The 13,992-nt window shown below is 41.4% G+C and overlaps 1 protein-coding gene across 1 annotated transcript in view; it reads right to left on the minus strand.

Annotated features, from left to right (window-relative positions):
* The window catches only part of LOC134489759 (heparan sulfate glucosamine 3-O-sulfotransferase 3B1-like), a 38,554-nt gene extending 24,975 nt beyond the window's left edge, over positions 1-13,579 (minus strand). Inside the window, exon 1 of the mRNA XM_063292625.1 lies at positions 12,886-13,579. Within this exon, the coding sequence (XP_063148695.1) occupies positions 12,886-13,439 (554 nt within the window). The 5' untranslated portion in view covers positions 13,440-13,579. The remainder of the gene's footprint in view (positions 1-12,885) is intronic.
* Positions 13,580-13,992: the final 413 nt, after the last annotated feature.

A 13,992-nucleotide genomic window follows, 5' to 3' on the forward strand; every position in this document is an offset into this window, starting at 1 on the left:
TTTTGAATTTTTGGTGGTGTGTGAAAAAAAATCAAATGTCATTTGTGAAAATTAACTGATAGTCCTGACACCTCTGCAAATTCCTCTAACTCCTTCTTAATATAGTTGGCTGAATGGGAAGCATATGAGAGACAGAACCATATCATCTGCAAATAGATATAAAAGATATGTCTTATTAATCAATTTTATCCCATAAATCTGAATGTTAGATCGAAGTGCTGTTGCCAGCGCTTCTATAGCTAAATTGAATAATAAAGGTGATAAGGGGCAACCCTGCTTGGTATCTCTTAAAACCATAATAGAATCTGAATCATAACTGAATCAACCATAATAGAATCTGAATCAAACCTTATCTGGAATATAGTTGGTCCATAAGTACACTCAATCATCATACAAAAGCCAGACACAAATTTAAATCTGTTTAATATTTATTTTAAGAACTGTAGTTTCATAAAATCAAAGGTTTTAACTATACCTAAAAAACATATGGCGAGTGAAAGTTTATTAATTTTACTAATTTGTATAATATTTAATAATTTCCTGATGGGGTAAATATATTTTGATTTGGAATAAAACTAGATTGATCTAGATGAATAATTTTACTTATAATCACTTTTAAATGGTTAGCTAATAATTTAGTATATAGTTTGTATTAAGAAGTGAGATGGGTCTGTAAGATGCCAATTCCTGAGAATTTTTACCCAATTTAAGAATCAGAATTCTCTTAGACTGTTTCTAAGATTCTGGTAAGGGGTCCTCCTGGTGCAAAGTATTGCATAAAAGTAGAAATTCAGGTATTAAAATTATTTGTAAAATTCCCCTGATACTCCATCAGAACCAGGAGATTTTCCATTTTGAATAGTGTTAAAGACTTCAGAGATTTCTGAAAAAGAGAAAGGAGATTCTATAAATTGTGCTGTATATCCTCTGGAACTAATTCTGGGAATGTTACTCTATTTAAATATTAATTTTTTTTTTAGTGATGGATTATTTGAGGAATATAATTGTTGAAAAAAAGTTTGAATTCTTTACTTATATATTTGGTTTTAGTGACTATTTGTCCATTGGTGTTTTTAATTGCACTAATACATTTTTTCCTTAGCTTTTTTCAATTTATTTGCCAGTATTATAGGATTTTTATTATCATGTTCATAGTATCTTTGCTTAGCAAAAATAATTTGAGAGGAGATTTTATCTGTCTCAAAATCATCTAACACTCTCCTTTCATTTACTATCTGTTTATATACACTAGCTAACACAATTCTGTTGTAACAAGGTTTCTTCAATTGCCACATTAGAAAAAATCACAAAGTTAAAATAATGAGACATCAGAGGCGGGAACCACAATTCTATCAAATTTGGATGGCTTTTATGGTTGACCTTAATAGCAGCATACTGTAATATGGTAATACTTTACATATATGGTAAATTTGTCCATGTACAGTAACTATCTCTTTACCAACTTTTTAGTACTGCAGGGTTCAGTTTTGTTTGTATTTTCTCCATTTTTTTTGTCTGTGCATCTTGGATTTACGTTAGTTTACTTACTTGATAACATTATTTATGTTTGTTTGTTAATCATAATTCAATAAAAACAATGAAAAAAATCTTTGGACCCTAAATCAAACTGGAGCTGCCACAACTTACTTCACTCATACATTGCACCAGACACATTGCGCCCACTAGTAGTTAAGTGGAAAGTTAGTAACTAATATAGCTAAAGTAAGCCTTCCAAACCATGGCCCTGCCAATCTGTTTTTAGACTGCATCTTTAGTCTTTACCAAAAAGCCTGAGAATTGATTATGTCAAACAGAGGCCAACAGTTTTAGATAGCTCCACAATGCAGCAAATATTTCTGTGGATGATAAATAATTTTACACTTTTTAGAAATCTATTCATATATAAGTTACATGAACATGCCCCAAAGCCAAATAAAACATGAGGGATGCTAGAAACAGAGGACAGTATTGATTCTTTCTCAAATACTACACAAGTGGGCGTTGAGCATGGAAATCTTGCATACAATGCCACCAGAGCTCTTCAATCACTTTGGACACCACACAGAGACAACAGGTAGCAGTGGATAGCCTTGGTTGCTTTCCAATCCTGTAATTAGACTATAAGAATAAAGGAGACCTGGTATTTGTTATGCTTTGAGGCCATATGGTTAACTACCCAGAGAGCTCTGGCCTATTTATTATCTTCTTAACTCATTGATCACCACTCCTCTTGACAGAAGGGCAAAGACTTGGGAGGAAGAATGTCTGTCATCTTTCAGCACTAAGGAGCTGATGGTGGCTTAGCAGCTCTATGCCCTACTCAGCTCAGGGGTTGAAGCTTCTGTCTTTTGGCACATCCAAGAAGCTGCTTGATAAAGCAAACATCATATGTAGTTCCTGGGTTAATATGGTGTACTGTATGCATTTTCAGATGCAGCCAATATTTTCAGTTCAACTAGCAACTCACACTTGGAGTGAGCACCATTAGTCTGATCTATCAAGTATTGAGTCTTGTTAGGACTTGTTAACAATCACCTCTTGCAGAAAAGATTCTTATACTGTGCTATAATCTATTAAAACAAAACACATCCAACATTATGAGTTGCTCAATGGTAATGGTTGATGGTTGATGGTTTGTTAAATTGCAGAATACATTGAGGAGTTTTATAAAGTTAGAACTATGGATGCAAGGTATAGGAAACTTCAGGATCCACACAGAAGTATAGATTAATTGTTTGTGTATGTATACATATAGTTATTGGTATAGGTATATCAGAAACAATATACAACATATAACATTTTATCAGTACAGAAACTGAACTTGTCCCTATAGGGTAAAAAAGGCAACTTAACATCGTTCATGTCCGAGTAAGTCAAGTAAAGAGATCTGTCTACCCTTTTAAGAATTAGGCAACTAAAAAGATTGTGCCAAGGAACTCTTGAGTTCAGCATTATACAGGAAGGTGAAGAGATGCAGCTCCTTACAAGACAAAGATACCTGCAGAAAATCTCATGATCGCTTTCCTTCCTGCCTGCCTGCCTTCCATCCTATCAAAACTGTGCCATTTTATTACTTAGCATGAAGTCCCACCACAACTTAGAACCACAACATTCTGGATTCACCAGTCAAACATGCCCAGTCTACTACACACTTGATTTTTGGTTGATGAGGGATTTCATCTGGGCAGGTGAGACTGTGAAACCTGATCAGGGAAGACAAAACAGTTCCCATCAGCGAAGTGCTGGGAAGAATACAATAATTAGCACCATATCAGGAGGCATGCATGAAAAGGCAGTGCACTGAGTTATCAGCAATAGTAATCATCCTTGTCATCTATTTAAACAATGAATTGTTTAAATAGAAATCCCACAAAAGCATGAGGGCCTTGCTGATGGATCATAAGAGCTCATTCTTTCTTTGGGATCATGTCCTTTGTAACTGACATGCTGCAACAATCTCCCTTGCTTTGGGATCTGCTGGAAGGCATAATATGCCTTGTATTGCAGATTAAAGTAGGAAACAGAGACTCCATCTTGACTCCTATTGGGCTCTTGTCTCCAAGGAGTTTCAACTATTCAAGATGCTGCAGATACAGTCTGAAATAGAAGTGGGGAACCCTGAAGTTGAAGTAGCATGAAATCAGTTCTAGAATCTTACTGTTTGGTTTATTTCTAGACACTGCATTGGGCAAAGTGTGTTGAGTTAATACAGGATTAATGCTTATTTTAGTATTGGAGTAGGCAATCTGGTGCCTTTCAGACCTCATGGACTATAGATCTCATAATAAGCAGGCATGCTCGATGATCATAGACCAGTGTTTCTCAACCTTGGCAACTTTTAAGATGTGTGGACTTCAACTCCCAGAATTCCTCATGGCTTGCTGGGGAATTCTGGAAGCTGAAGTCCACACATCTTAAAGTTGCCAAGGTTGAGAAACACTGTTACAGACTAAATGAGATGCAGCCTATTCTAATTTATATTACTGAAAACTTGCACATGCACCAATTAGGACCAGCTTTCTTAGATATCACCCCGTCTAAAAGGGAACAACAATATAGAAAGTCTCTCATAATTTGCTCTGAGAATGTTATTTCCTCCAAGAACAATGTAATCAAACAGTTTTAGGTCCCTGAACTGAACATTAACTTCAGATACATATAAACTTCAATAATGATGAACACCAATTTCAGAGTAGCCCACAGAGTTCAAGAATCTATTGTGTGAAGAACACCTGTCAGCCTTCAGAGCAGCTGTATCTTACTCATTTGGTCACCTTCCTATATGGTAGCGCAGAGATGCTTCAGAACTATCCCAACCAGCCTGCCTAAATCAAGGAACAAACAATGAGGATAATAATGACCATATGCAAGGTTACTTATGCTCAGAATTCCCAGAGAAACAGAACAGTGAAAACAGGAAGCTCCATGCAAACTTTTTTAGGGCGTGGGAGGAAAGAAGATGAAAATGCACATGTTTTTGCATTCAGAAGCAGAAGAAAAGGGGGATAGATTTCCCCATCTCCAAAGAAAGCTCATCTCTACAATCCTTGGTCTAAAAGGGAAGAAACTGTTTAGTAGAGCCAGAGTTTTAGCAAGCTATCTGAGACGGGGAACAAGGAACAGCTTCTATTCTCTCCGGGTTAAATAGCCATTTAGGCAATTTATACAGTCTGAAGGCAAACAGGATCAATTTCAGCTCCTTCAAAAGGGCAGCTAACATTTGACTGAGCATTCCAGAATCCACACTGTATTTATTTTTCGTTTTGACATTCCCAAAAAGACATTGGTTCCATGCTTGTGAAGGCTTCAACCTCAGCCTCCCATGGAAGGCTGCTACCACCAGTTACTCCTTTTGGAAAACAGGGCCTTGTGATCAAGGGAGGCTTGAGGACAGACTACACACAGCTCCATTTGGTGACTGCAAGAAACATTCCACCCATACAAGTTCAGCACGAAGGGTATATTACAAAGTGTTGGATAAAACCATATGAAATTCCGTATTAGCTATTCCATTGCAAAACACTGAGCAGACGGGTTTAACTATGTGCCCCTAAGTAGCCTGCACACGTTTCAGCACTGCAGCCATCCTTATCACCTTCACCAATGGCAGCCAATTCCCAGGTTGCCTGCTTAGGTTTACTTCCTAGTAAACCCCAGGGCTCCTCGGAGATCACATTAGACCTCCACAAAATCTTGATTAGGCTCAATGCACCTCTTTTATTTTAAAAACCCAAATAACAGAAGGGGTAAAAATCCTGCCCTTGCCCCCCTCCCCCATTGATGTCCCCATGCTTGTTGGTGTAGAGAGCTAGGAAAATGACCATGGACTGTAGAAGGCTGTAAGGGAAACAACAGTTGGAGAAGAAGCACGTGTTAAGTTCAGAGAGGTGGGGGAGTGCTACAGAAAGACTCAGACTAGTGCGCCCCCCACAACTCCCTGGGTAATAAGAGGAAGGGACGTGAAGACGCAAACAGACCTGCAGGATTCTGTTTTATAGCCTATCTCAATAAAGTATGGTCTGACTCTTACTGTGTTGCCTGCTCTGGGCTACCTTGAAGGGCTGACATCTATTGCCATTAAAAAAAGGCTGTTTAAAAAAATGGTGCTTCCAGCCACAAACTTAGCAATGCCCTGATAACAGAGTAATGTAACAGTGAAAGTTGTTGCACATTAAGAAAGCACTTCTGAAAGTTTTAAGCAATTGCTGTCTCGTTTAGGCTACACTATATGAAAGTGTATTTTCACCCATTTAGGGCTTTTACACAGTTTTCTTTTTTTTAAGATAGACACTAAGGGAGGAAAAGTACCATGGAAAATATTTCCATTTAAAGTCACTGAAAAAAAAGGTTAAGTTAGAAATGTATTTCCATAGATCTTTAGTGATCACTCGACCATTTTGGAGCTGGATAATACAAACTGACATTGTTGCAAGGAGAACTGCATTGGTTCTCATATTTGCAGACCTAAGTTCAATCAGATAAAAGACATCCTTTTGCAGTAATGTAGGTTTTTATGCACTTGCTTCTAACCTTTGGTTTATTCTGTTCACTTACCAAATTTGAGTAAAAAAAAAATCATCATTCCAAAAGGTTGAGATATATGTACAACCTAGGGAGATTTTAATAATGATTTTTTTTTTTTCTGTCCCATTTACCTTGAAATTTTGTTGGATTTTTTTAAACTACTCTTACAAAATAAAAAAGGTGCATCAATTTACCAGTTAACTATGTGATTTAGGGACTTTTACAAATAAAAGATCTATCTAATCAAACAAGAATGCATCAAGTTCTAATACAGTTACCCTTTCAATACAGTTATTCAAGGGCCAGACTTTACTTTAGCCTTCTGATATAGATGCAGCTAGACAGAGTTATAATACTGCTGCTAACTTTGGCATGCAGGTTTTAAAGTTCCTAAACAGCCAGAATGCCTTTCAGTGCCAAATATTCAAAATGACTATACATAAATTTTAAAACTTAACTTGCACAGGTCTACTGACTGCAGTGGGCATGAGCTGGTTTTAATTAAAGCCCTGCAGCACGACAAGACTGCTGAATTAGGTGGCTAGATTTTCCTATCTATGCTGATTCTGGCATACGTCCATCGCGGGACCTATCCCTGAGTAAATATGCCAACGTTTTGTGCCACGTGGCTGCAATCCTAAACCTACTAACAGTGCGATTGCATACAAGTCAATTTGTGCTCAATGGGACTTACTTCCAAGTCATACAATTGCCCTTAAAAATTTAGGATTGGCCTGCAAGAGTTTCAGGCAAGTTGCTTCAAAACCACATTGTGCAGAAGTCTTGTGTGCTGCCCATATTCGGCGATATAAACTGCAGAGCTGTACTTATTTCAGTAGTATTCCTTTTTTCCCCCTGTGATCTTTTAATAGCTCTTCCTTGGAGTCTCAACCATGCAATCGTATAATTACTAGTTTCACAAAAGTATTTTTCTTTCCAGGAGGAGAAACTGCTTGCATATTTGCTGAATTAGCCTTAGACTAATAGATTAGATACATTAATTAGAAAGAAGCATTTTATTTTAGTGAATCACTTAAGCTGAACAAGGGTGGTTGAACAAGTGCAGGCTATGCCAGCCCTAAAGCAAACAGTGATCTTAAATATTGACTTATTCCACTTATTGGAGCTAGGGATCCCATCTGCAATTAGAATTTTTTTCCCTATTTCTCACCCAGAAGGATTGATCAGCCATTTTACAGTCTAGTTCAAGCAGCTAATTTAATGCAGAACTCTTGAGATGTTTTAACATTGTCTGCCTTTTACTTCATAAAACAGAAGGCTCCCATTTATGCAGAATTATTTAACTATTTTCAGCATTTTTTCAGCAAAGATTAAGTGTTACTGAAATTTAGATCACCAGATCATTCAAAAACTATTCATGCTTAAATAGGGCATGTATGTCTTTTTCCTAAACTGCTTTTTTAATGTCTTTGTAGCAGCAAATAAAGTATCAAGATAATTAGAAAACACAGGCAATTTTACAGGTAATGTAATCAGAGGGTTTTTTTTCCTTAGAGGTTACATCTAGAAACAGTTAACATTGTTAGCAATCCTAAATCATTCAACTTTAGACACACCCTATCTGGTTTAAATTTTTGCCAGAAGCAGTATTTTCTGCAGGATAGTTTCAGAATTCAAAAGCTGAATAAAGACAGAAAAAGCAGTAATATAAATTAAAATTAGAAACACATAGATGGCCATTCTCAACATCTGCTTGTTTCAGGCAAAATTCCTCACAGCAAAACTCTAACTGAATCCAAGATGGTCACATCAAAATAACGATTATTATCACAGAACCAAAAGTTGGCTTTGGTTGAAGATCTGTCCAGAACCATGCATTTGATAAAGTTCTGAACTGAAGTTTCATGGAAAGCAGGAAAACCACTGCAGCTTCCCTTCCCCAGATAAACATCTGAGACAATAATTACATGTTTTAATATAACATTTGTACAATCATGCCATAATGCTAAACATAATACATTAAGACATGAAAGTGTTTGCTTATTACTCTAGTAAAAATCAACAGTAAGAATCACCATACAAATCAATAGCATATTACTAATGACTTACTTCAAGGCAATCTATGTGGTTCTACCATGATTAACTTGCTATTGCATGTAATATAGCCAACTCTGAAGTTGAATTGGCAGTGCAGAAAAAAACAGCATTGACCGCTGTGCAACCAAATGATCCAGGTTCTTAACATGGCATTTTAAAGCTGCAAACCTCCACATTCAGAAATCCAGCACAATATTGGTAGATTTTTTTATTTAGACATGCGTGGGATTTTCATTGTAAGTTTATTTCAATTATTTGATTGTTGAAGGGAAAGGAAACTTTATGAAAGCATTACTGACACCAGTAAATTAAGCTATCGATTGCTCTTTAAATGCCATCAGCTCTGCTCCTTGCATGAGAGTACACACACAATTGATCTCAACATTTAAATTAAGTGTTTTATAGCTGAAATCATTAATCTGACAATTAACATTATCCTTTTTGGATCACTCTGCATCTACTTCATTTCAAAGCTTTCACTTCCAAATCATAGCTTGATTCCACAATTATGCACATATCTAATCAGCTGTTAGTTCTATTGACCTCAACAAAGGCTACTCTAAAGGAAGCCTGTATATAACTGCAAGTTTAACTTATTAAAAATGTCTTAACACTGTAATTGAAGAGCTCATAAAAATTATCTATGAACAATTATAGTGTACCCAATGATTGAGTTGAAGCACTTCAGCTAACAGTTGCTATGTTGGTGCTACAGTTCCCAACAGGAGTCAACTTGATATGATTTAAGTTTTCAAGAGATCTGAACTATTTCTGGAAAGTGTTGTCAGTTACATATGCCAGTTACATTGCAACTAAAGGAAGGTAGTTGTGCTGCCTATAACCCTAAATTGCCAGGTAAGTGGATAAATACTGGATTGAAATATTCTTGTTTACAGTTTGTCTTTATTCAGGCGGCTTTACTGTCAGAGTAGTTTAGAACCACTGTATTTTCCTATTATTTGTTTATTTCATTCTTAGGTTTCATTCATTCTCAGTTTGTTGTATGTTTTTAAATAAAGCTTTCATACACTTACTCAAGAAACTGATCTGCTCACATACCCAGGAATTGATGATTTCCCCCTAAACAGTGGCAGATTGACACTGTTTGGAGAAGCATAGAGTAAGGTAAGGAGTGTTCAGTGGTACTTGATTAGGAAACTGTTACATTCCTAATCAATTAAAAATGAACACCCACCATGCATTTCAGCAGGTTCCCTACTTTGTTTAGGACAACTTTCTTCCAGCAAGCAATAATTTGATATCAATTAAGTTTGGATACTGCATATCAAGGCCTCTTAGGTGCCACTGCTTTCCGAGTATGGAATGCTCCCTTTGAACAACCAACATTGCTCCTTACTTAGGCAGCAGTAGGAAGAATAGTTGGCAATCAGAGAAAAAAGGAACATCAAGTTTTCATTATACAAATATGGCAACAATATTCTGCTGGACAGAGTAGACAGGAAATACATGCGTTAAACAGCAGGGGAAAGGAAGTGAGATATACTGCACGCTCATGCGTTATAATATCAACGTTAAGCTGTGCTAGCCTAACACAGTTGCTACTTCAAGCTAATTCCATTTTGCCTTATTTGTCTACTACAGTATGTCAAATAACACCTCCTTCTCCAACTTTTCAAGTTTTGCAACAATTTGTCTGCCATCAGATCTCCCTAATCAACACAGTTCATATCTGTATGACATGGAAACTTTTTTGATCAAGGAAGAAACGTACATGAAAAGGCACTCCTTTCTGAGGCAGTAAGACTGTTATGCCTCTGAAATGCAGAGGCTGCATTAACAGTCCATTTCATGGCCTACATTGTAGTTATATAAAAATGAACAATGCACATTTCTAGAAACCTTTTGAAACTGGACTTCAAGGGGGTGTTAACCATGGCTATGAATTTCCTGTTATTTGAAAGCAAGTCATGAGCCATATGCCTGATGAACCCGGGCAGTATTTCCCAGCCTCAATTTGAGCGCTCCACACATAGTCACATTTTCTCGTGACATAACCTGAGCATATCCAAATATCTGCCTTTAAGAATACGACTTCCCCGAGCTTCTGGTTAGCAGGCCCTATTAGAACAGGGGGAATGCACAGCTTTCGTTTTATCCCCCACAGTTAGGAGGCTTAGGCAGTGTACTGGAAAGAAGTGTAAATGCACGTTCCCTTTCCTCCCCCCTCCCCCAACCTCCTAAAATAGTTGGAAACTTTCCTTAGTTCATCTTGCAGTAACATCTAATGGTTCTCATCTTCCTGACAGGTCTGCTCGCTAGCGACAAGTTGCAGGCTGAGGAGGAGCTTTTAAAAACTGTCTTCCTTTCCTGGTCTCTTCCATCTGGGAAGGCAGAGCACCCAGGCAAACTCCACTACTGTAAGGACATCCCCACAAGCACACATAATCACAAAGTACAGTATGACAAAAGAGCTGAGCCAGGAAAGTTGGCAGCAGACCCAATCTATCGAAAAATGGACCCCCAACTGTCTGAGCAATTTTGTCAAGTAAGCCACAAATCCATCGCTCAGATTTAACTCCAGCTCTGAAACAAAACGAAAACATTTGGTGACTTGGTTATTTTTTTATTTTATTTTTTTAGGATTTAGTTCTGCTCCTTCTTCAATTCTCTTGATAGCGGACTTTGTGAAAAAGTTTTTCACATAGTATGGAAACAGAGTAGAAGATTTCCCATTATTTTTCTCTCCATACTTTTACTGAAAGAAGTGCAAAGGGTGGTGGCTGATAAGGGGGATTTCAAATTTGATCTCAGGGCAGGTCATGGAATACAAAATTAAAGCACTTTTAATTGAAACATGAAACTTTATTTAAATCACCACCGCCATATAAATCCAGCCACTTCTATACAACATTTAGTTGCTTTTAACTGGCATACACTCTTGCAACCTGTTGTACATACTTCATAATCTAAGGCCGATGGCTTCTGATGTGCTGCAGTTTACATCCGTTACGCTCCACATACTTTTGCCCAAAAGCATATTTGCATCAGAAGACTAGAGACGAAAGTTTAACTTTGCTTAACTTTTTCAGCAAAACTGCCATAGAATGCCTCAAACTTTCCATTTCCGTCTCTTGCAGCATATATCCCATATAATCACACTTACTTCATTTTCCATTTAGAATGGTTGAGCTCCTTCCCCACAAAGGAGCAGGATCACACAACTTAGGAAAGAGATCTGTTTATCGGGATCCTAACTCTTCTTTCCCCAATTCTGGCTCTGGTTTAGAAATGATGTTGAAAAGGGGTGAAAAGGCTAGGAGAAAGGGCCACAGATCAACAGGTACCAGCAAGAGAGGGAACCAGTGGAGCGAAGATTAAAAGGGCCAGGAAGCAGACCAGCTGGAGCCAGAGATTTCTAGGCTGGGAAGCTGACCCCAGTCACCGCCGCTGCAGCGATTTCTCGTTCTGCTGTCTTTAAGTCACATTCACACGGGTAGATAAGGGACACTCCCTCACTCCCGATATAACTGAATTTTACCAGAGAGGCTCCCGGTTTTAAAACTCCCCTCGCTCCCTAAACCCTTGAGCGGACGCCGAGGTTCTCGAAGTTGGTTTGGAGCGCGCTTGGGGGCTCATCAAACGTCGGTCAGGCCTGGACAGCGGAGGGCCGCTGCATTTCCTAGCTAAGAGCGCGGAAGCCGAAGCCGAAGCCGCGCACAAGAGCTGCAGTGCTCCCTTCCGCCCAGCAGAGTTTACTGCGCACCGGAGGCGTTTGCCTCCTGGCGCTCGCGTCCTCCCAGAAGGCGCTAGAGAGGAACACCGGGAACGACTCCTCGCCGGTTGAACTGGGCTACAGAGGCTGAGAAAGTGGGAGAGGCGCCGCTTTGATCTGCCACCTCTTTATTGGCCTGTGATGTGGAAAAGAGTTAGAACAGGGCTTTTCTGCCCCCACCCCCGACGGCATGATTCTGGGGAGCGGAGCGCCGGTGGGCACAGGAGCAGCTGCGAGTTCCCACATCGAGCGTTACAGGAAGGGACACTTAATGCTGCCCTGCGCCGCAAGCGGACAAATCTTTTTGCGGCGCTCCGTTTAGAAGCGGATGCCAAACGGCGACTTCGCGATTCGGTTTGAGTTTTTCATTCTTTTTTTCCTGAGCAGAGAAGAATACTTCTGCTCTCAGAGGAAAGCAGTTGATTCCTCCTCTCCCTGCCAGCTGATGCCAACCTCCTCCGTACATTTTCTTCTCTGTCTGAATAAATATCTGTAGATACATTTTAAGGAATCTCCCTCTCTTTCTCTCTTACTGAGATATGAAAGCGGAGTTAAATTGGGGGAAGAAAATTGCAAAAGAGCCGACGGTCAAGGAGCCCCCATTAGAGACTCCGCGGGGTAACGGGCCTTCGGGGACTAATTTAAGAGGAAGACGCGTGAGTTGAGCAATTAACGGGCGAAGGGAAGGTCCCTTTTGCAAGAGTAGCCCCTGGCCACTAAAGCTTTCTCGAGATCAAGCCAGGAGAAATAATTTGCGAGGGGCGAGAAGACTTTTTATTAACTCTGACTTTTCCAGGGAAAGAAGAGAACAGCCCTGGGTTAGGGCTACTACTAAGACAGAAAGTTAATCGACATGCATCCCACCACGCTGCACTTCGGTCCATGCGGCAGCTCCAGCTTCTTCTAGGTAACGGAGCAAGGGGGGGGGGGGGGGGAGACGATCAGGCCGAAGACGGCAAGCGATCCCCGTCTTTAGCTAGGTTTCACACCACCGCCGCCACCCGCTCCACCGATGGTGCTACTTTAAATGAAAGCGGGATGGGACGCCCAACCTCCCAAGTCTGGCATACCTGTACCAGGTGAGTCCTCGCTCGTAGTTGCGATCAAAAAAGTGAGGCTCGGCGCCCACCGCCCGCACGTCCGGGTGGACCCTCAGGAACTCAAGCAGCGCCCGAGTCCCGCCCTTCTTCACTCCGATGATCACTGCCTGGGGCAGCCGCTTCGTCCCAGAGCCATTCAGGAAACTGGAAATGAAGCTCGGGGAATCCGGGGCCACTCCGTTGTTGTTGCTGCCGCCACCCAGATCTTCGTCGTCTTCGTCCTCGTCGTTCTCCAGATCCGCTCTCATCTGGCCCTTGGCCGTCCGGGGTGGCGGCAGCAGCTGGCTGAGATCCGGACTGTGCGCCTTCCGAGCAGACGGAGAGGAGCCCAGCAGCAGCAGCCCCGGCGCGGCCGAAGCGCACGATCCGGTGACGCAAGAGTAGACCATGCAAAGCCACAAGGCGAGCATGATGAAGAGGAGAAGCAGCAACAGCCTCCTTCGCCCCGGCGGGAGCAGCGGCGATGAGGCAGGGGGGCCGGGAGCATCGGGGAGGCGGCCGCTGATCAGGCGCAGCTGGCCCATAGGCAGTAGCCCGCGGGCGGTAACCCCGGGACCATGATGCGCGAGGCCCGGCCGGCACGGGTCAGCACTGCAGCATCGCTCGCACCTTCCCAGCCCAGCTCCGAGCCGACGAGTGGCGACCGCACCACGGCGCCTTTGCCGGCCAGGCTGGAGCTCAGGAGGGCGGAGAACAGGCGCGCCTGACTGGCACCCTTCGGAGCCTATAAGAGCAGCCCGCCGCATGATAATTAGCCCCCCTTTTGTTGATCAAAAGCAGCCAATGGTGAGCCGGGTCTCCCCCCGTAGGGCGGGGAGCGGAGGACTGCGGGAGGCGATTAGCCATTCTTATTGGCTAATGAGCCGTTAAAGAGCCGGGGAGGCGAAAAGGTTACAGAGCAGTGAGGGATAGAGGCTGCGGGACTGGACGCTTCGCCGGCGGAGGCTGCGTTGCCGTGCCGGCGCCTTCGCTCTTTTCCCCCTGCGCTGCAGATAGCCGGGAATCCTGCTCTAGCTGATCTGGCTCCTCCAGGCGCTGTTGAAGGCGGCGGAGGGCGAGCCGAGTCAGCGGGCGGTG

Source organism: Candoia aspera, chromosome 2 (genome assembly GCF_035149785.1).
Source record: "Candoia aspera isolate rCanAsp1 chromosome 2, rCanAsp1.hap2, whole genome shotgun sequence".
Taxonomy (NCBI): domain Eukaryota; kingdom Metazoa; phylum Chordata; class Lepidosauria; order Squamata; family Boidae; genus Candoia; species Candoia aspera.